At 51.3% G+C, this 20,754-nt stretch overlaps 4 protein-coding genes; 1 reads left to right on the top strand and 3 right to left on the bottom strand.

Annotated features, from left to right (window-relative positions):
* Window positions 1–5,261: 5,261 nt before the first annotated feature.
* CHC_T00006452001 (hypothetical protein) lies at window positions 5,262–5,402 on the bottom strand. Its single transcript, XM_005718495.1, has one exon. It carries the CDS (start codon window positions 5,400–5,402, stop codon window positions 5,262–5,264), a length of 141 nt encoding a protein of 46 aa, XP_005718552.1.
* A 274-nt stretch (window positions 5,403–5,676) lies between these two features.
* CHC_T00006451001 (hypothetical protein) lies at window positions 5,677–6,402 on the bottom strand. Its single transcript, XM_005718494.1, has one exon. The coding sequence runs from the start codon at window positions 6,400–6,402 to the stop codon at window positions 5,677–5,679; it is 726 nt and encodes a 241-aa protein (XP_005718551.1).
* An 8,489-nt stretch (window positions 6,403–14,891) lies between these two features.
* On the bottom strand, window positions 14,892–16,628 carry CHC_T00006450001 (hypothetical protein). XM_005718493.1 is given in 4 exon segments: window positions 14,892–15,003; window positions 15,004–15,273; window positions 15,401–15,836; window positions 16,429–16,628. 3 exon segments carry the CDS (start codon window positions 16,626–16,628, stop codon window positions 15,004–15,006), a joined length of 906 nt encoding a protein of 301 aa, XP_005718550.1. The 3' UTR covers window positions 14,892–15,003.
* An 872-nt stretch (window positions 16,629–17,500) lies between these two features.
* CHC_T00006449001 (hypothetical protein) lies at window positions 17,501–19,932 on the top strand. XM_005718492.1 is given in 4 exon segments: window positions 17,501–17,625; window positions 17,626–19,214; window positions 19,344–19,488; window positions 19,489–19,932. 2 exon segments carry the CDS (start codon window positions 17,626–17,628, stop codon window positions 19,486–19,488), a joined length of 1,734 nt encoding a protein of 577 aa, XP_005718549.1. The 5' UTR covers window positions 17,501–17,625; the 3' UTR covers window positions 19,489–19,932.
* The last annotated feature ends 822 nt before the right edge of the window (window positions 19,933–20,754 follow it).

Raw genomic sequence — 20,754 nt, 5'->3', positions numbered from 1 at the left:
ATCAGCCTCGAGATTTTTCGTCATCTCTCGGCGAATTTCCTCGCCCATCTTCTCGAACCTGTAGGATAGGTTATCCTTGTCGGCTTCAATCCCCGTCGGGATTTCTTGACCTTCGGGATCTGTGGCCGTATTGGCCTGGCTTCGGGTGCGAGGACCTCGCGGGATCCTCGACGCCCTTGCCGATCCGCTCCTACTCGCCCCGGGACCGACGTCCCCGGGGGCGCTTGTCGACATCGCTCGTACGAGCGAACCTACACAAAAAAAGTACAAACAAAAAATAAAAATGAGACTCCCTTACCCAGACCACTTTCGTAGTACAACTCCAGATCAAACCTGTCGTCGCCACAATTCTAGGTCGGGTTTGCTGTAGACAATTCTAGGTCGGGAGACCACTTTTGTAGTGCAATGTGCCTGGCAGGCCGCGAACACAGTCCGACGGTCAAACAAGAAGAAGAAAAACAACAACAGCAACAACCACTGCCGATGGCACGCGCTACGGAGCGTTCGAGACTCCCTTTCTCCTTGTGCGAGCTTGCGGCCTACGGTAGCTCAACTCCGACGGGCGGGGGGGTTAAGGAAAGATGCCCGGCCCGGGAGGATAATGGTGGTAGAGACTTGTGAAGACTTGAGTGCTCGACGAGTGCGGGTTGGGCTTGTCTACGAGGATGTAACCGCGGTTCGCTGGGTTGTAAGTCCAATGCTCGACGAGCGTCTTCAGCACCTTGTGTGTAATTCAAGGTCTTCGACGGGGGCTTGTTCAGCACTACCCGACGGGATCGTAACCGTGTAGCAGCGCTACTACCGACGTGTTGCCCGATGGCTAAAAACACCCTCACCAGCGCGATCGCAATCGCGGTAGGCGGTACCAACTCTGTCTTATACAGCAAGACCTTCGACGGAGGTGTCGTTACAACAGCCTTGCGACGGAACTTGAAACAGTAGCAGCGCTACACAACGTGTTGCCCGATGGCTAAAACACCTACACCGGATCGGTGGCAACCAACTCCAGTGGAACCAACACAATTAAGGGAAAAATAGAGATAGAGGTAGAAAAGGATAGGGAAATAAAGGAAAAAGAAAAGGGAACCCCCGAGCGCAAAGTATACCGTAATCTGTGGTAAAAGGGAGCGTCTTGGGGAAAGACGGACTTCGACCAAGGCGATATTCAACTCTGGCAACTCGGGTTACCTTTACTGACTTGGTCGTCAGAGGGCTAAGGTATATATCGCCCCGCCGGATCCAGCACAGTAGCTCGCGGCGCTAGATCCTAGATCTAATCAAGTGTCAGCAAAATTAATGCCAACTAATTAACTAAATAAAAGAAAATAATTAAAAATTAAAACGGTGCAATTATTCACACGTGTGCCCCCAACCCGGACTACTTTTCATATCCAAATATTTTCCTTTCTTTTCACCCCCCTTTTCAGGTGCGTATTGCACTACGTCTGTATTTCTGATTTTCTAAAATTTCCTATGCAGAGACCATGCAAGCCCATGCTCACAATTGGAGCGGTTATCATAACTTTTGCATGGGGATTTGCTTAGGCCTGGTCCTATGCAATACCAAACATGTTCCATGGAACCGTCCATGCACCAGTCTATGTCTGCATGGGGCAATGGTGGCCAAACCAATTCAGATATGTTCAATGCGAGCTCATGCAGGCATTGGTGTGCATGGGTGTTCATGGGCTACGCATGGCGGATTCAATCCAAGTTTTAGTTTTGGCCCGAAAGTGCGATACAATCCGTTTTATCGATATCTGATCTGATGCTGCGCCGCAACCCTCAGTGCAGTCAGTATCTACAACCGCTATCCCAGCACCCTTGCCGTACATGGAGTACTCGTCGGTCCCCCGTTGACAGTTCTTTAGAAGTCCCGTCGAAGAGTCATCATGACATGAAATTACTCAACATGATGTTGAGTAATTTCTGAGGACTACACTAGTGAATGGTAATTTTGTTTAAACCCAGGCGCGTTTTGAGAGTGTTTGGAGTTCGTGCGGGATGAACCAACCCAGAATTTCCGTTTTGTCGTGAAAAGGGGGTAGTCTACAGTACGAAGGAAGTCTCAGCTTGCGCACCGTTTCGAGAAGACTTGGTTGACGCACCTTTCGCAGCCGCATTGTCCGCAGACTTGTAAAATCGATCGTTGGGTCTTGAGCTGCTCCGCTCACTGCTAAGTCCGTTTTCTTGATCCGTGTACTGCCCGAAGAACGTCTCAACGTTCGAATCTTCATGAGATTGGGCAGCGGGACACTGCCAAAAAATTAAAATTGTGTAAATCTACAAATTATGTATTAATCTAAACATTATTTAAAATTCAACAAATTATTTATTTATTATCAGTATTCATGCAGAATTGAACTCGCGACCAAAAGAAAAGGGTAGCAGGGGAGTGGTACCGAAGCACACCACCCCTGCTGAAACCCCTTCTCCATCGCCCCGCCTTTGCGTGCGCACGACTACCGACCTTTCTGGCGGTGCCAGAAGTAAATTTCCAACCAATTTATATCCGACGATTACGTGCTACAGTATCGGCCCCCCTGTGCATCGGCCCCCCCTTGATTAGTGAAAATAAAGACAGAGTATAATGTTAGAGAAATAAATGAAATTTTCTGTATCGGCCCACCGCCCACCCTTGCAATTCAATAAAATTCCTCCCCTGCGCAATTTTACACGTGGCTGCAGTCGAGGCATTGCCCGCCCCAGCATTTAATATCCGACGCTCCTCTGCCAACAGGGGGCGCTGCAACTCCTGCAGCCCAGCCTCCTCCCTCTTCGTAACCTCCTGTTCCGCTTTCCACCACTTCCGGACGTCAGCTCGCGCTGCAGAAGCGTCTCCACCCGCACAGCGACAGCTGCGCCCAAGACTCCGTCGTCCGCGCAGACGTGCCACACGCCCGCGGTGCGCCTGCCCCACACGCGCGCCGCTGCCGTCGCGCCGGCAAAGTTGATCGCGGAGAAGAGGCTGGCTCGTGCACAAAGTGCAGGGGAGCTGATAGGACAGCCGATCTGCACCGCCAGATCGCGCGCTCATCCCTCACGTCGTCATCGAGACGCACGCCCGGTTGGTGGCGCGCAACGCCGTCGACCTCTTGTCTCCGCCGACCCTCCCGCGCTCCATGAGCCCTTCGTACAGCTGCCTCTCGTCCAGCTCGCCCTCCATCCCGTCCCTGCTCTTCGCCGACACGTTCTCCCTCCGCAAGTACCTCCCGATCCAGCGCATTAGCTCCCCAGCGTCATACAGGTTGATCACCTCGTCGTACCGCCGATAAATCCCCCGCATCCTCTCAGTGTCACTCTGCCCTGTTCCCGTCGTAAAATTGGTGCAGGTTGCACCTGAGCAACTTTCCCACGAACGTCCGATAGCTCTACCGATAATTCACCCCGAAATGCTTCCCCTTCAACATCCGATTGAAAAGAAACATGCTTCCCCACCGCATCGCGTAGCCCACCTCGCCAGTTGCGTAACAGAAATTTTAACATTGCCACCCCCACAATATTATCAATCTTATCCTCGAAAACAGGCATCCGTCAGTAGTGAGACTCAAAATCTTATTCCAGCAGCTCAGTCAAAGTGCTGGTAACCGTAAAAGCAACGGCGTCAACTCTGGGACGCATGAGATTTCGGACATCGGTCTCGTCCAAGTCGAGCACGTCGTGAATAATCTGAGACTCGTAATTCTCCATACCGCCTGAGCCACCAGCGCCCGCAACAACGCAGAGCCACTCTGTTGTTCCGTCTTTTTCAATCGCCATGGTATACAGCCATGCCGCCTGCTCTATGTTACGGCCCACCCCGTCCGCCCCGTGCTGCATCAGCGTGCCAAGATGCATCATACCGTCTTCCTCAATCGCATCCTCAAGCAGCTTCGCAGCCCGCGCAGCGTTCTGCAACCCCATCTCCTCCATCCGTCAGGAGGAGAGCCAGATTCAACTTAGTGTTACCGCTGCGCACGCTCGTACAGCTCCAGAGCGCGGACCTCGTCCATTTCCACTCCTTCCGTGCCGTGGTGTAGCAGCAGACCAAGATTGTCCCATGCATGCACATCGTCCCTCCTGTCAATCGCAAGCTCGTACAGCTCTGAGGCGCGAACCCCGTTCTTCACGACCCCCCGCGCCGTCCTGCAGTAGGAGGCCGAGATGCACCATCTCCCATTCGTACAGCGTTAACCGCGTTCGTCTCGACTCCCTCAGTGCCCTTGTGAAGGAAGAGACCGAGATTGACCATCGAAGCGACATCATTACCCTTCTCGATCGCACGCTCGAACTTGTCTATGCCGTGTTTCTCTCGAATCCCTCCACATCATATACCAGCAGCGTGCCGAAATTGAATATAGAATGGACATGATCTTGTTCCTCAATCGCCCTCCTCTATAGTTTGACAGCCCGCGCTCCATCCTTCCCAACTCCGTCGTTCCCATCCCTCATTACGTTGCCAAGCTTGTATATCGCGTCGACACACAGGTCTACTTCGATCGCACGTTCGTACAACTACACGGCGCAAGCCGCGTTCCTATCGACCCCCTCTGCGCTCTTTTACAACAGCAAGCCGAGAGCGACCATCGCGCTGACGTCATTCTTGTCGATCGCGTTTTCGTACAACTATGCAGCACGGACTGCATTCATGTCGACCCCGTCTGCCCCCTTCTCCAGTGGTGTGCCGAGGCTCACCATCGCGGCGATAGGACCGTGATCCCCAATCGCACGTAGGTCCTCAGTTCGATCCCTCTCTCCATCTACTTTTTGATGCGTACTTATCTCTCTGCTTAACCGCAGTGTTGGAAAACCTCCCGTCGACTTCCCCAATGAAATTGAACTCAAGAACCTCCTGAAGTTGGCTTGACCATTTTCTTCCGACTGCTGTGAAGTTTGATAAGAAGATCTTCTCTGTAGCTCGTGCCACGTTTGATCATCTTAACGTAGTATTTCATTCGTTCACGGAACTGAACGTTTTCATCGTGCTTCTTCTTTGGTCAACGTAGTCAAGTTCTATGGCTGTACGACGATGAGCTGCCAGAAAAGGCTCGAATCGATCATTCTTGGGAGTACCTTGACACTTGTGTGTGCTGAGTAGCTGTGGCAATGGAAGGCGTGTCGGCATTAGGGAACATCGGAGCGTCGAGCATGGTGATATATGAGCAGTGGCGAGCTCGGGTGTGGGAAACGAAAGAGGTGTCCGACCCCGACTACCTGCCAACCGAAAACGTCAACCTGTTTTTCGATATATGTTACAAACAATTACGACATGCTGGATTTTTTTAAATCATCCGCCTGCACTGTTGCACAATCGTGCCTGTAGCCGCTAGCATTCCCACGCACAGAGAGCGACCTTCAACAATACTTTGAGCTTCGGTGGCGATTTTTTTTACGATTCGCGATGTGGGCAAGCTGGGCACCATGCTCATCTGCGTCGTCCAGGTCATGCTGTGCGGCTTCGACGTCGTCTAAGGTATGAGAAGACACCGTCACTGCCCTCGTCTGCTGTTCGTTCTTAGAGTGCGGGATGTGGGGCGCGGCGCAATTTACGTTGAACATGCTAGCGCAAGAAATGCTTGGTTGTTCGGGGGAGGCACAGACGGACGGATCGCCGGGAATTCATTGTTGTGTACTATTCGAACCTTTTTGGTATAGCACTAGTATTTACGTTCTATTACAAGCCTCCAGGTTTGAGTACTACCCCTCGCCGTCGAAACGTATCGGATCAAACTGGGAAGACGTGAGCTCGCTAACGCCCACAAAGCCATCGCACACATCTCCGATCCAATCGCAGACATATTTTTTGAATGCTGAAGGTCTGAGAACGACGCGGTCGCAGTCCTTGCCCTCCTTTATCGAATACGGGCAGACGTACGAAAAGGTTATCTCCCTCGTATCGTTTGCATGCTCAAAAGTCTCCCCGCTGGCATCAGAGATCAGAGTCTTCTCCAGCTCTTCTGGAGCAACCCTCTCAACTATTTCGCGCAACGTTTCGTGAATACCCAGCGTTGCTTTCGGTAACAAATGTGAAAGCACGTCAGTGAACATGGCGTGCGAAACTCCACCTTTGCTCAGAACCTTCAGCAACGCAGAGTGTATATCGCTCTCCTCTGCACCATCGTCGCATAATTTTGTCGCAATGCCCAGCGCTGTCCTCGCCAGTGCCACCTGCATTACGCAGCGCGTCGCGATCCAGGCATCGAGGCGGGCGAGCGTCAAAATTGATGCTACGCCAGCCCTGAGGCGCTCTTTTCCCAATCGTAGTCCAGCCCACTCCTTGTAAATATCCCGAGCGGTGTCAAAAACGAAAAAGATGTCAACGCCACTCTCTCCAATATTATCGCTCTCTGAATGCCCAGGCGGCACCACTGTACGCCAGTGGTCTAGGCTACCAGAGGTAATACAGTCAATACATGCTCGCATAATTTTGTCGATCCCGCCGCTGTCATCATCTGCAAACGCAATTCCCATATTTTTCACGTCTTCGCCAGCAGCATTGTTCAGAGCATGAATGATGTAGTCGACTGAGGCACTCTTCAGCTTGTTTTGAACCGGAATACAACTGACGTCCCACACCTTGGCCACCCTGGTCCAAACCGTTCGCTTGAGGCTGGACATATATGACGACGCCTTGTCAGCCACCTCCGCAGAGAGCTTAGATGCCCCTTGAATGCCATTGAAGATGCATGCGCCCGAAATATCCTCCTTGGATGCTGCTCTCAGAGCACTGGTAAGCGATCCGCTTTCGAGAGCCATCTTGTATGCAGTGCGAGCCAGAATGGTAGGAGACAATTGCGGCGGTAGAAGTGCGCCGTTTGTAATGCCTAGCTTCGCCACATCGAGTGGTGGTACCGCCGCTCGAGTGCCGCCTCCCAGCGGTCCGATCCCATCGCCTTCAGCGATCTTCAGAGGCGAGGGAACCCATCGATAGTCCGCAATTCTTGGCGACTGCTCCATCGGAGTAAAGTTGCGCATGCAACGACGCGCAATGTCATCAGAGGCATATTTCATCACCACGACAAGGTCGCGTTGAAGCGGGGTGATTGTGTCAAGGAATGCCTCGTCCTTTTGACGCTTCTTCTTGGTCGCAATGACTGCGCGCTTGGCAGCGGCGGCAGCCTGGCGTCCTCCACGAGATGAACCTGCAACCAGGACCTCCAGCGCATCCTTGGCATGCGAGAGCTCCATCACCTGCGCATTCAGCCGAGCAACCTCGATCATTAACGAATTGATCTTATCACCTTGTAGCTTTTTCACTTCTTGCATTGTCTGCATATAAATGTGTTGCTCATCAGCCCTCGCTCTCTCACGGTTGAGCAGTGATGCGATCTGCCGCTGCAGTACAGCTGCGTCGACACCCGCGGCCGTGTCGCCAGTCGACGCTCCGGCGACAACAGCGGGGGGCGAAGAACTTCGGTCCGGGGGAAGGACATCTGTAGCGCGACTGAGGTTGGGGACCGTAGAATGCGAGTGTAGTGCCACGTTGGTGGCCAGAGGCCCGATTTCACTGTCTAGCCACGTCGGGATCGCCGCGCTCAAGTCGAGAGCGCTACCATCTTCCTCCCTGCTCTCGGGCTCATGGCTTGAGATTCCGTGGCTTCCGCGGTTGGCTCTTTTCCTTTTACGAGCCACTGAGGGAAGGCCGCAATCAGCCACGGTTCTGGTCTCGGAAGCGAGGCCACGCCGCAATCGCTTGCTTCTGCGGACCGGTGACTCCGGTTCCTCATCCAGCCTCCCCCACCGGTGGCCCACAGTCATCAGGCAGGCCTAAACAGTGGTGCGCCGACGGACCTGAGGTTCAGACCTCAGGAGAATTGGTGAAGCTGCGTACGTACTCGTCCTCGCCAGACTACTCCACCGCAGAAAATTGCGCCTGCCTGAGGCACTAACTCAAGCTTTACGCCGGCAGTAAATTTTTGCTGGAGTAAATTGCTCATGACCGTTACAGAATTATGTAGCGATAGTTTAATTGCGAAACATTATAGTCAAATTTACGCTAGTAAAGTTGAAAGTTTTATTTGAAGCCCTTCTGTAGTCGACGACCATTGCTGCACGCGACGAGCGCGTCGGCACGTCAGAGGAAGGCGAGACAAGCCTACAAAGAGCTGCGCGACGGCGCTGAGTGAATGCGATCCAAGTTCGCCCGGTTCACATGCGGGATAGAGACAACAACTTTTTCAGCCCTTCCAATTTTTCCTGCGAGTCTATCGGATGGCGTCCAGGCGCGACGTGTGGGTCGAGAAAGACGGGAGAAATACATGCGGCGCTGATCTAGAGGAATTGAGGGCGTGTGTATACTGGTAGCATTTCGCATCTGGCACGAATGATAGTACTGTACCAAGCAACAGTAGGATGAGTGTGGAACGGGGGGGTTTCGGGGTTTCTCGCTGCGATTGGGGAGACCAGACATGGTGCGTTTCAGGAGGGGGAGAGAGAGGAGGGGTGCGCGGGGGCCATGGTTTGCTGGCGCTGAGTAAGACCAAAGAAGGAGGGAGGCGATGCGGGAATCGGGAATGGTTTGTTGAGGCTTCTGTGGATGTGCCGCGGAGCGATGTTGACCGAGCTTTTACAAGTGGTACAGTTGTTATTGCGTAGAACGTCACAGCGAGAAAGGCAATGCGATAGGGAATGGGATTGTGTGTGCAGCTTGAGGACAGTTGGGCAAATGTTTATGGCTGCTCACGTGTACGCAGGTGCATGTGTGTATGATTTTTGCAACTGCCACGCATTTTGCTTTCTGAAGAATCTTGCATCCTGATTACATCAGCTCTCTTGAGCGGGGAGGCATGAAAACACTTTATCACGATCGCCATTGTGGGACGCTCTTTGTCTCGATTGACTCAGTCAGTGTCTTTTCAAGATTTTGACGAGCGGTCCGTATTCTCAGAGTTGTCCCAGCGGTTCCCATTGCAGTGCTAAGGCTGCGATTAAGTAGAAGGAGCATTACGGGTCGTGAGGTCTGTGATCATGCTGGTCTGCAGTGGAGTACCTCATCTTACGCATTGGCTGCTTAAATCGGTTGATGTAGAATCGATGCGTCTCCCATCCACTGCGGATGAGGGATGGTTGCGACCTCGTGCCTCCCAACTCATCATCGCAACGAACGACGTGAAGCAAGCCGCGGATTGAGCCGACATATTGCACATCAATGTAAGCGAGATTTGTCATTTCCGTAGACGTTTCAGCTTCGCACGCAGGTGCTCCTGGAGAAACAGTTTCATCTTCTCCCCTCACAGCCCAACGAAGTTTCACGCAGTTCAAGGCGCGGTCAACCGCGTCGATTTCGTCCCCGTGAACACGATCGTAGTACCGAATGAAACAAATCTCGATGTCATCTCTCTTCACAGATGCCTCAGCCAGGAGGTGACCCCGTCGCGGGATTTTGATAGCGATAAAAGCCAGTACTTTCGCAATGTAGACCTTTCGAGGCACAATTCCGCCAGTGCCTCCCGGCGGATCGTCGCCACTCTCCTCAATCATGACATTATCCTGTCTCGCTACTTTGCTGCTGTAGTAGCTGTGTGACGAGACGGCACGCTGCATCTCTCTGTCTCCATTGTCCATAGTTAAAATCTCAAAGTCGCCAGCGCCGCTCTCAGGCGCCTCACAGCCCTTTAACGTTGGGCACGGGAGGCCAGCAACAGATGCAGTAGCGGGTCTTCGCACAACAGAGTCAGCCAGTGGCCTGTGCTGCGCATGGATTGAATCAATATACCACTGCAAACGTCCGGGACCTCCGACATCTTCGCAAAGTTCTTGCACCGCAATGTTGGGTCCTAGCTCGCCTGAGTGCTGGAGAAGGCTGCCGCATGAACCTGCATGTGCATGAATCTCTGCCCACATCATTGTGCCGCCCTCACCAGACAAGCCTGCAGCGTCCTCACGCACCATCTCCTGTTTGATCTTTGTGAGTGATTCCGTCCTTCTGCGCTTACCCATTAGCTTGGCGATGACTTCCTCCCTGAGCGGAAGCATCCGGGTGCTCATCGACCTCGCACTGGCCTCTTGAGCTCCTTGAGCAAGCACCAAGCGCCGCATTGCCTCTTCCTGCCTGGTGTCTTTGCGTTTCGAAGTCTTGTCATATGCTGTCTTAAACAGTTTGTGGCTTGCCTCGTACGAGTCCGCGCTTTAGTTTGATAAGCTCCCACACATCTTGATGTCTGAGACAAGGTGTCGAAGAGCATGGAATTTCGGAAATGCCATACCACTTGCCTGGTACTTGCCAAACACCTCGATTGCTTTGTCCTGGAAATTTGAGATCTGGTCGGCGAGCGCGTCGAGCTCAACTGCGGTGAAGCCAGGCTCCGAGAAGCGGGAGGTAGCTGTAGCCACCAGTTCATGGTAAAGGACGCAAACAGTCGTCAAAGGAGACTTATTAATAGTGCCACAAAGCCTGTCCAACAGAGCAAAGACGAATGGCATGACTTGATCAATGCCGGCGAGGTCTTTGGCCTCAAGCATGGCAACTACCCCTGTTGATGTGAAGAACCCAGAGAGCTCATCGTTTGTCCCGGACTTCGTGAAATCAAACTTAAGCCCCACGCAGGGCGATTCTGCCTGAATACGCTTTAGAAACGCGTTACATCTTTTCAATACCTCGACTCTAGCCGACTTGAGCTTTCTTGGACCTCCTTTGGAATTCAGCAGCTCTGTCGTGCTTAGCAATGGATCTTTCAACATTTCGCTCGCACAGACCTTAAGAGTCCGCGATAAACCCAGGAAAAAATTATGCAATGTTTTAAAACGCAGCAGTCTCGGCAGTGCCAGTTCTTCGGTTAGATCCATGAACGGCCACTTCAAAAGGGCAGGGCGAACCGTCGTCACGCCCACCAGTCTCATGTTTTCTTGTAGAGACTTCTTTCTCGCCGTATCACAAGCCTGCTCAGCGACTTCGAATTTATTCAATCGCTGCACAGTGTCCAAGATATTACGTGGAATGCAAGGCTCTTCCGAGGCAAGATCGAGCTTCGCAGTGTACCCCCCAGTGCCCGTGCACCGTGCCCCCCACGTCCAATGCTTCGGGCATATCCGCAACATATGAGGTTAGAACAGGGTGGCATTTTCGGACATTTCCCTCTCCATCTGCTACGATTATTCCAGTGCGCGATACATCCCAAAGCGGAAGCAAGGCCTCCTTGATTGATGCCTGAAATACACGGCTCTTCGATAATCGCCGCTCTTGGACTGAAACTCTTTCTGGCATTACAAAAGTCTGTTCCTCTTCCTCGCGGCACCAATATTCCTCGTCATCGCCGGTAGAGTTGGCAACATTAATTGCAGCCCGCACGAATTCAACTGGAAAGTACGCAACGATAGTGTCGCCGTTGGAGATGAGCTCCTGTCGGATCGTCTGAGTCATGTTCAGAGAGCAGATATGCAAAGGCAGGAAGGAGTGAGATCCGACTTTCAAAGTCTGGCACGATTTGTCTGAGTAAGCTTGAATCGCTCCGACGAAGCTGTAATTATCAATCCAGAATCGACCGCCATCGCCACTGATGATGAAGTCCTTTATCAGAGGAACCACGTTTTCTATAAGAGCGCAGCCCATCGTGTGATTGTAAACTCTTACATTGGCGCGGTTCATTTCTATGAATGGATCGAAGAAGAGCTGGTGTGACTGAGCTTTTGCAAATTGGCGCTTGAGAGAATCGACTGGCGAGCGGAACCAGCCAACTCCATACACGTTGCAGTTCTTGGGGTCGTAGATGGTCTGCTGCTTGAAGTTCAGATCCGCGAGCCAGCATTTAGCGTCCTATTCTGCTTTCTGGCGCATTTCCTGAATAGATTCGAAGCCGATCCTGAGTAAGCTTGCATCAAATGACTGATGTTGGAGGAGATTGATGATTGTGTTCGCCTGTCGATCACCACCTTTGTCGCAGATCTCCAGCACCACATTTCGCAGTGCGTGAACCACCTCTTCCTTCGTCGCATCCTCAGCTTGCGACTCCTCTACACCTGACGTATCAGCTGCGGTTGCCTCTGCCTGTCGTTCATCCTGCCCTGTTGCATCCAGTGCGAAATGGGGCGAAAAAGTTTTGCTAAGGCCGGCGGCTGGCAGGATAACATTCGAATCTTGCGCTGCCAGTCGGATCCTATCCTCATACCGCTCTTGCAAGGCACGACCGGTGAGTTGGAAGCCCCCACGCAAACGACGAGACTTCACGGGTGGCGGTGAGTCAGAAGCGTCAGCCTCTTGTGCCTCAGCTTCATCTACTGCTGCCTGCTTGCATTTTTTCTTGTGGGCTCCTAGGTAGGCCTGCCTTGGGAAACTTTCTCTGCAGTACGGGCAACAAACAGAAACGTGGTGCATGGCGCAGGCACAAGTTTCGTGAAGAAGCTGGCCCTGCTGTTGATGCTCTTCCACATGGGCTTGCCGGTGAGTGGCAAAAAAACTGAGCAAGAGCATCATGATCTGCTTGAGGTCCACAACGTGGGAGGGGTGCCTTTTGATTGGCCCAGTAATCTGCCGAAAATGTTTTCATTCAAGGGTATTATTGAAATCGCCCGGCGGCTGGTCGCCATCCCACGCGAGCTTTGCGTTGCACGGCCGACAGCGCTAGTGCCAGCGCGATCGGTTTACGCTTTTGGCTTGTGAGGATGACGCATGGGCCCCTGAAGCGACTTCGCCAAGCATACAGAGACGAACAGGTACTCGGACGTCAGTGTTCGTACGATACGAACAAACCGTCCGTGAGGCACTACCAAGCCCAATAAGGCTGCATGGGATGCAGTCTCTTTCGCGCCTCTACGCTACACGCTCAGCTGTGTAATAGACAGCCGTGTACGTGGCGTAGAGGCGCACAACAAAACATATCAAGTTAGTATGTATCAAGCTGTGCAATCCTGCGACGCTCCGTCGACTGGCCACTGCAAGTGGAATCAGCTATCCAGCGCCCCCGGACGTTGAGGCATTTGATTATGCTATGGACTTGGAGTTAGAATATCTACACATGGTTCGAGCTGCTACAATCTAGATGACTCGAAGCGGACTCTCCCGTACTCTCGCAGCATTCATTTCAAAATTGCTTTAGCGATCAAGTGCTTTCATTATGCTGACTACATATGATTCCTTGCTAACGGTCAATGCTAAAGTGTGAGACTCTCGAAGTTTGGTGTTTCGTTCTCAGAATGCATAGCCAGTTGTTACAACTCACGGTACGTACAAATCGATCTTTCCACTACGAGAGAGTCTTTGTTCAACTTACGGCGTCGGCCCAGGTCCTTGCTGACAGACTGCCAGTGTGTGAACACAATCTCATTTAGTCATGCACTGCTTGCAACCGTCACGGTGAGGAATACACGATTGTGTGTCTGCTGGACTGCGTACTGGATGAAAGGTAAGTGAGGTCTCCATCTGGCGGACTCTTTGCACGTCTCACAAGTGTACCCTACTCTTTACTGACTCTTTTAGTACGCCTATCGACAACCACAAGGAAGTTCTATGTTCGTCGAAATTTTCGCGATTTGACGTTTGCTTTGCATTTCGCGTAGCCCCCTGCTGCTACAACTGTGCACAGTTGTCGGCCACGAAGACACTCCATGGAGTGTCTTCGTGGCCGACGCAGAGAGTCATGGAAGGCACGAACAAAGTTTCTCCGACTCAATAGTTCAATTCGACTTGACTTGACGCAACAAAGGCTTTGCTGGTGCGCCACTAGCATGTCAGCATTGGAACGATCTTGGGATGCGCCGTGCACCATTATAGTGCATGATGCCGCCCACAGCTGTCCGGCCCCGCTCCGGCCGGCCACTCTTAGCGCTTTGCGAGAGACCGCGAACGGCGCTGCATAGCCAGAAGCACACGACACCGCCTGCCAAAAAAGTGTACTAGCGGAGCGGGCGGCGGGCTCCACTCGCGACCGCCACCATCCCCAGCAGCTGCAAGCGCGAAAAGATTTGCCTCGACGTTCGGGTCTTGTATTGTAGTGTTGTAAACTATGCAAGTCTCCTCCATTAGTTTATGCTCGTAGCATAAACTAAAAGAGGAAACCTGTACGGCTAGAGCGAAAGAAAACCGCCCAGTAGACCCATGCAAGCCTATGCAAAGGTCAATGCAAGCCCATGCAAATAGCCAAATCAAGTACATGCAGAAAGCCCATGCAAGGCCATGTATATGGCCAATGCAAGCCTATGCAGATGGCCACGCAAACCCGTGCAAAAATCCCTTCCAAGCCCATGCAGATTCCCAATGCGATCCCATGCAAAATCCCATGCAAGCCCATACAGGTGTCCAATACAAGCCCATGGAAAATCCCATGCAAGCCCATGCAGATTCCCAATGCAATCCCATGCACATGGCCAATGCAAACCCATGAAAGCCCATGCAAATTACCAATGCAAGCCCATGAACCAGGCCATGCACGTCCACGCAATCATGGCGCATTTCTCCGCATAGGAAACACTTGGGAAATTTCTGCTCGTGCAAGTATGGGTAAATCGCCATGCATGCATTGGCTTAGCATGGGCTTCGTATGGGAAAGTTTAGACTATCAGAAAAACAGACGAGGTAGCAAAGTAGTCCACCCCGCAATTCGTGAGCAAACCGCCTGCTTTGTGTGGTCTTTTTTGTCGCCCGAGCACCATGGTGCGTGCCAGAGAGTCTCGAGATCGGCTCTTTGAGGACGCACAGAGCAGAGGGGTCTAAGTTATACTCCTACGTACGTATTCAAGTGAATTTTGCGTAAACAAATGTCTACACTTGCTCTTGTTCTAAAATTCATCATTTTCATAAGTCTCTATCATATCGCTATTTCTCACATTTATTTGTGAAACTCTTGTTGCGTAAACCTTAAAATGAATATTCTCTTAAAGTGATATTCTTGTGCCGGGGATTACTGTACTATGCAAGGCGACTACGGGAAAGCGTATAGAAGCTGATTTCAAAAAGGAAAGCCACAAGACTGATGGTGTTCTCATACGGCTCACTCTTCAATATTAACATACCAGCTGCGGGTTTGGGCAAACCCCCATGCGTAGTTTTGGAACTTGCAGTACCCTTGCTCTCTACACAACCTTTAACGACTTTTATCGAGGTTGCGATTGTGTTGAGGGCTTTTTGACCTCATTCTGCCTACGGGTCATCATCGATTGTCGTGCCGCTTGGTAAGTTCCATACCATATTGCGCTACTTGCCCCAACCCACACTAAACGTGGCAAGGTCCCCTTCCACAATGCCATTGAGCCCTCTTCTTTGACAATTGTTTGTACGCAATGCACCCAGCCTTTGTACAAAGTGACGCCCGGTGAAGACGTCCGCAGCCTCTGCGTCATCATTCGAGTCTTGATAACGTCCAGCTAGTGTCGCAAAATTTCACATGGCCGAGTGGGCATGGCCGAGTGGGTCATGAACACAAATCAAGGTTACAGTTAGTGGAAACGTAGAGAGCAAATAGAACATAACCTTAATAAATGTAAAACGTACAGGTTCTGTGAGGACAGATGTAATCATTCCAGTAATTGCTCCTACCAGAACGTTGTCCAGTTTCCCGAGTTCCTTTCCCCTCATTTTCCGTAGTTCACGTTTCACGTTTTCAAGTACAGTGAACTGCACTGCATTGTAGGGCACATCATAAATAATAGAGCTTCTCCATCCTGCATAAAATTGCAGCATTGGACTGAAAAGGAAGCGACGGTTGCTTTCATTGGCGATCGAAATTAATGCGACGGACATGTTGGGGTACAAGCCTGCCTGCAGTCGCTTCTTGACAACGTCCATGGGGACTTTCACGATCGAACCGCAGAGACCCGCAATGGACCCCGCTAGGATATGACGAAAGCCCAAGAGTTGTTTCGAACCAAGGCGTTTGCCAAGTTGAAATTGAGCAAGTTCATAGCTAGGCATGTATACTGAGATGAAACTCGAATTCAGAACATGTCAGTGATGAGAGCTGCGTAAAGTGTGGAGAACACTCGCAGGTCTGTCCAAGGAAGGAAATAACACGCTGACGTACACATAGAGTAGGGGATCACACCCGCTATTGCACTGAAAATCCCCCGATAGAGACCGGGGACGCCCTCCTTAGCAATGAATTTGAAGATATTAGCGTTAGAGTCAACACATCCCGGGCGTCCGCGCAGATGTTGATAGCGAGTCTTGACGCAGTCGATGGGGTGAAGCAAGACCCTGCTGGCGATTCCGGCGACTGTGGATGCGAGCTGTGTGTCGACTTGGGTTGCGCTGAAAGCCTTGGCACGTGGAGTGATAGTCTTGGCGGAAGGCATTGTAGCAGACCGTGTTTGATGCATCTTCAAACGGACTTTGGATTCAACTCGGCTGATGCTAATCGCTCTCCAGGTGCGAAGGGAATGTGATACTCGGCCCTGTAAATATCATCCACCTGGGGGCAACTCGGCATCCCTTCGAATACGAATGTGTAAACTGATTCGAAGAGCGGACTTGGCGGCAGTGCGGGTACCTGTTTTCTCAAGTAAAAAAAGGGATCTGCTCACGAAACGGTCGTTAAATTTGTGATGGTGGCGCAAGTTGATGAGTCTTGGGGCAGTCCGGAATGCAACGAGCAAATCGTGACAAAGTGAACAACTACAAAACAGAGCAGAAGGTAAAAGCAGTGGAACCGAGCACCCGCAGTCGATGCTGGTCTTCGGTGGCACAATATCCGGGACCACCGCAGGGCATGTATGTAGTACATAGTACCCTTGGTACTGTACATACTATGTACAGTACCCTTGGTACAGTACCAAGGGTACTTTGTCATTCATCATGGAAAGCCACTCATACTGAATCTGAATTATATCTGCAAGGCGTTCAGATGTTCAGGCGAGATACAAGAAATTCCTTAATATGCGAAGGTAACTGAGGCAGAAAATATTTTGAAAATTTAGCTCTCTCGTAGTATAACGGTCCACCCTGTTATGCACACGTGTCTCTGGTTGGGCGACAACTCCGGACCATTTTTGTTGAATTCTGAAACAACTTATGGCATTTTGCTTGTTTTCAGAATTTTATCCGATCCGCCCCCATGAGGAGCATTGTAGTCCACCTGTACTGCAAGATCATTCCTATGGAGCCAAGTGTCTTCCTCATGGCAGCAGTTCATGCACAGATGCGCCTCTTTCATTTCCAAGAGAGGCGTTTCGCCTTACCATCTGAACTGCAAAAGCCCTTGGGGTTTCTCCACCGACATCGCGATAGACTTGACATGGTCTCAGGTGGAAACTGCCCGTGATTGGTCTTTTATACTATTGATGTTGAAATGAATAATTTTTTGTGGGCCACGGCTGGCCTTTTTTCCCGATAATTTTGTGGCATGTGTCCACGAGATAAACACAGGAAGGATGGCTGTTGATCAATGAAAAATGCTTTCGCTCAATCGACGTATCGTTTGTATAGAGACGTCCTGTGGACGTCTCTATACATTCCCCCGTCCGGCGTCCACACGCCTAGGCTGTGAGACCTCCGAACCATACCGACTATACACCTATCTTTGTATCAAGCGCATCCTCGCATAACGATTGTGACTCCGTCCAACTGCGCATCGTCTATCGGGACCCTTCATTTCATCAAAACAAGAGCAAGGACCAATTGCTCTAAACCCCACCAAAACGCCACATACACCCCCCTATCGCCATCCTTTTCCGCGTTCCTTCTTCGAATTGTGGGTGTGGATAATCCTCTAATACCAAGCAATGGCTTTCGTTAGTCATGGTTTCCTCGCCGGAAAGCCTAGGCTCGGTCGCTCTTATGTTGGCACCGCTCTAGCCCAAACCTCGCCGAAACGGCACATTTATTTCCGTCGTGCAAGACCAGCAATTGCCATGACCACAAATCCAGATCAAAAGGAAAGGGCTTCCAAGCCTTCTATCGCTAATGGCGTTCCCGACGTCACAGCCAATGACCAACCACTATCGGACGACGAAGCAAGCTCAATTGAAAGCATTGAGGACCCTTTCCGGGCCGCTCAGGCTTCACATGACATGATCAGACCCAATGCCGCGAAAGATATTGTTGCAGATGAAGAAGAAAGCAATCTCGGTCCCTCCGACGCCATTCGAATTGGGGGTGTTGGTGTCATTGTCGCCGTCATCGCTGCTCTTTTAGAGCATAGTTGGGTCCAAGACCATCTCCAGTTGGCAATGACGGGAATCTTTGTCCTTGGATATCTCGGTATCATCCTTGAGGAGGCTATTGCATTCGACAAGACAGGCGTTGCCCTTCTCATGGGCGTCGGCGTCTGGACCGTGCTTATGACTGACTCGGGGGGTGGGGAGGCCGCCCATCATGTCAAGGAACTCCTCTCTGAGCAGCTCGGCGACATTTCCCAGATCCTCTTCTTCTTGATCGGTGCAATGACTATCGTCGAGATCATTGATGCTCATAGAGGCTTCAAGGTCGTCACCGATTTTATCACCACCAATAATAGAAAGAAGCTGTTATGGACAATTGGTATCTTGACTTTTTTCGTAAGTGCCGTTCTTGACAATCTCACATCTACCATCGTCATCGTTTCGCTTCTTCGCAAATTGGTGGCGGACGAGGAAGACCGATGGCTCTATGGTGCGGTTGTAGTCGTCGCAGCCAATGCGGGCGGCGCTTGGACACCAATTGGTGATGTCACCACGACACAACTCTGGGTGCACGGCAATATCACTGCCTTCAAGACCATGACCGACCTTTTTATTCCCTCCTTCGTTTCTCTGTTGACTTCTCTAGCCTTCTTCACGCCAATGGTCGGGGAAGGCGAATTTGAGAGACCTGACAAGGGTGCCGTGGAACTAGCACCGCGTGCGAGAATCGTCTTTTGGACGGGTCTTGCTGCTTTGATATCCGTGCCGGTTTTCAAGTCCATCACTGGGCTGCCGCCGTATCTGGGGATGCTTTCTGGACTGGGTACTCTATGGGTAATGACGGATGCCCTTCACGCTGGAGAAAACCGAGAATCACTTCGAGGCCTAGCAGCGGTGAAGAGAATAGACACTTCCGGTGTCCTTTTCTTCTTAGGAATTCTGCTTGCGGTTGGCGGGTTGGAATCAGCAGGTCTTCTAAGTGACCTTGCTCACTATTTGGACGCCAACTTTGCAAGCCGAGAATTGATCGCAACCGCTATCGGATTGTTGAGTTCCGTTGTGGACAATGTGCCACTCGTTGCCGCTACTATGGGAATGTACTCACTCGAGCAGGTTCCCCAAGACAGTGATCTGTGGCAGTTGATTGCCTTCTGCGCGGGCACTGGAGGAAGTATTTTGATCATTGGGAGTGCGGCAGGTGTTGCCTTTATGTACGTTCGGCCTTTCTTGAATTTTACCAGCAAACCCTATGCCTGCGATCTTGACTTCGGACTTCTAACACCATCTCATTTTGTATTCCTTCCAATGTAACTATCTTCAACTCATCTTACAATCCACAGGGGAATGGAAAGGGTGGACTTTGGGTGGTACGCCAAGAAGATCAGCTTACCGACGCTCGCCGGCTTCGGTGCGGGTATCGCTACGTACATCGGCCTCCACTCGATACACATCCCTCAAATTGCTTCAGCGATTGGGCTCAACTAGCGACTAGTATTCTGACGGTAGCATTGTGACTACGATGGCACCTTCGTTGGCGAAGGTCCTTCAGATGCAGAATAGTTGCTAACTCGGCTCTAGTTCCAGTCTTACAATTACCCCATCGTGGGAACAACCGGGAGTGATAATTTACTGTGGGGATACTTTACGAAGGGAAAATCTACGAGAGTGCGGATTAAAGCTTGTACACTATTGATCAGACGCTGGCTGACTGTACTGCGCAATTCTGTGGGAAGCCGCTCGCCCCGCCTTCAAGATGAGCAGGGTTTCTCGTTTTTGCTATTTTCCTGTCCGTTCACTGTTAATCCTGCTGAAACATGGCATGAAGAAAAAGGAGAAATCACGCATCATCTGTTAGCTTCGAGTTGTAGCGTATGCAAGCGACGAATGTCCTCCAATCTCAATTTCAGACGGGTAAACAGCATAAGTTAAGAACGTCTCATCAAGCGCCCAGCTTTGTGGGCGTAAGACAGTGCGAGTTCTGTTGTATCATCACGAACCGAATGGATGAGGGGAGAAAGGTAGTGCACGTACGAATTGTTTGCAAGTTTGGCCATGCGACGGTCACGTAGATCGCGTGGTGCGAATGAAGTTTCACTACTCCTTAGTGACCCAGGCTTTCCTGTCATGGCGAGCGCTGCAGGTGATGTTTAAATAGTAGCTGGGGACAGGTAAGTCTGCAAACAGCGATCAGTGCAGCGACGCCCCGCAAGCTCTAGAGTGAGACTGGTCAAATCGGCTGTCCACGGTGCAGAGATGATCTAAAGATCCCAACACAGCACGAACTGACGAATCCCGCTGACGTTTTGGGAAGAACGTCAGTGGGATTCGTCAGTTCGTCAGTCACGGAAAACAGTCGTACTGTAAAATGAAATGAATTAGAGAATGCACTGTACGGAATGATACGTGCTGACGTTTCCTCCATTGGTGCATGTCTTTTATTGTGAAGCCATAGAGTGAGAACTGTAACTGGGCAGGTCTTCTTCATTCCATCCCCTGGCCGGTCAGGAGCATTTCTCGCACCGCACCTCGTCAGAAAATCCCCATTTGAGGAGTGAGGACGTCGTGGAGAAAGCTTTTTCATCGCCGGGACAGTGGCAAAGTCGTGCTGTGCTCCAGAGCTGTAACACGGCGGTGGTAGCTTGACGTGTTGCTCATCCAGGATCGTTTAGTACGAGAAATGTCCAAGGGATATCTCGCTTTGGGCTTGACCATGGTTGTCACTGCTTCAACTATCTCTTACGTTCACTGGGA

Source organism: Chondrus crispus, genomic scaffold, assembly GCF_000350225.1.
Source record: "Chondrus crispus Stackhouse genomic scaffold, scaffold_41, whole genome shotgun sequence".
NCBI classification, from domain to species: Eukaryota; Rhodophyta; class Florideophyceae; order Gigartinales; family Gigartinaceae; genus Chondrus; species Chondrus crispus.
Note: the sequence above shows the minus strand (reverse complement) of the source record. Positions and strands in the feature narration are given on the sequence as shown.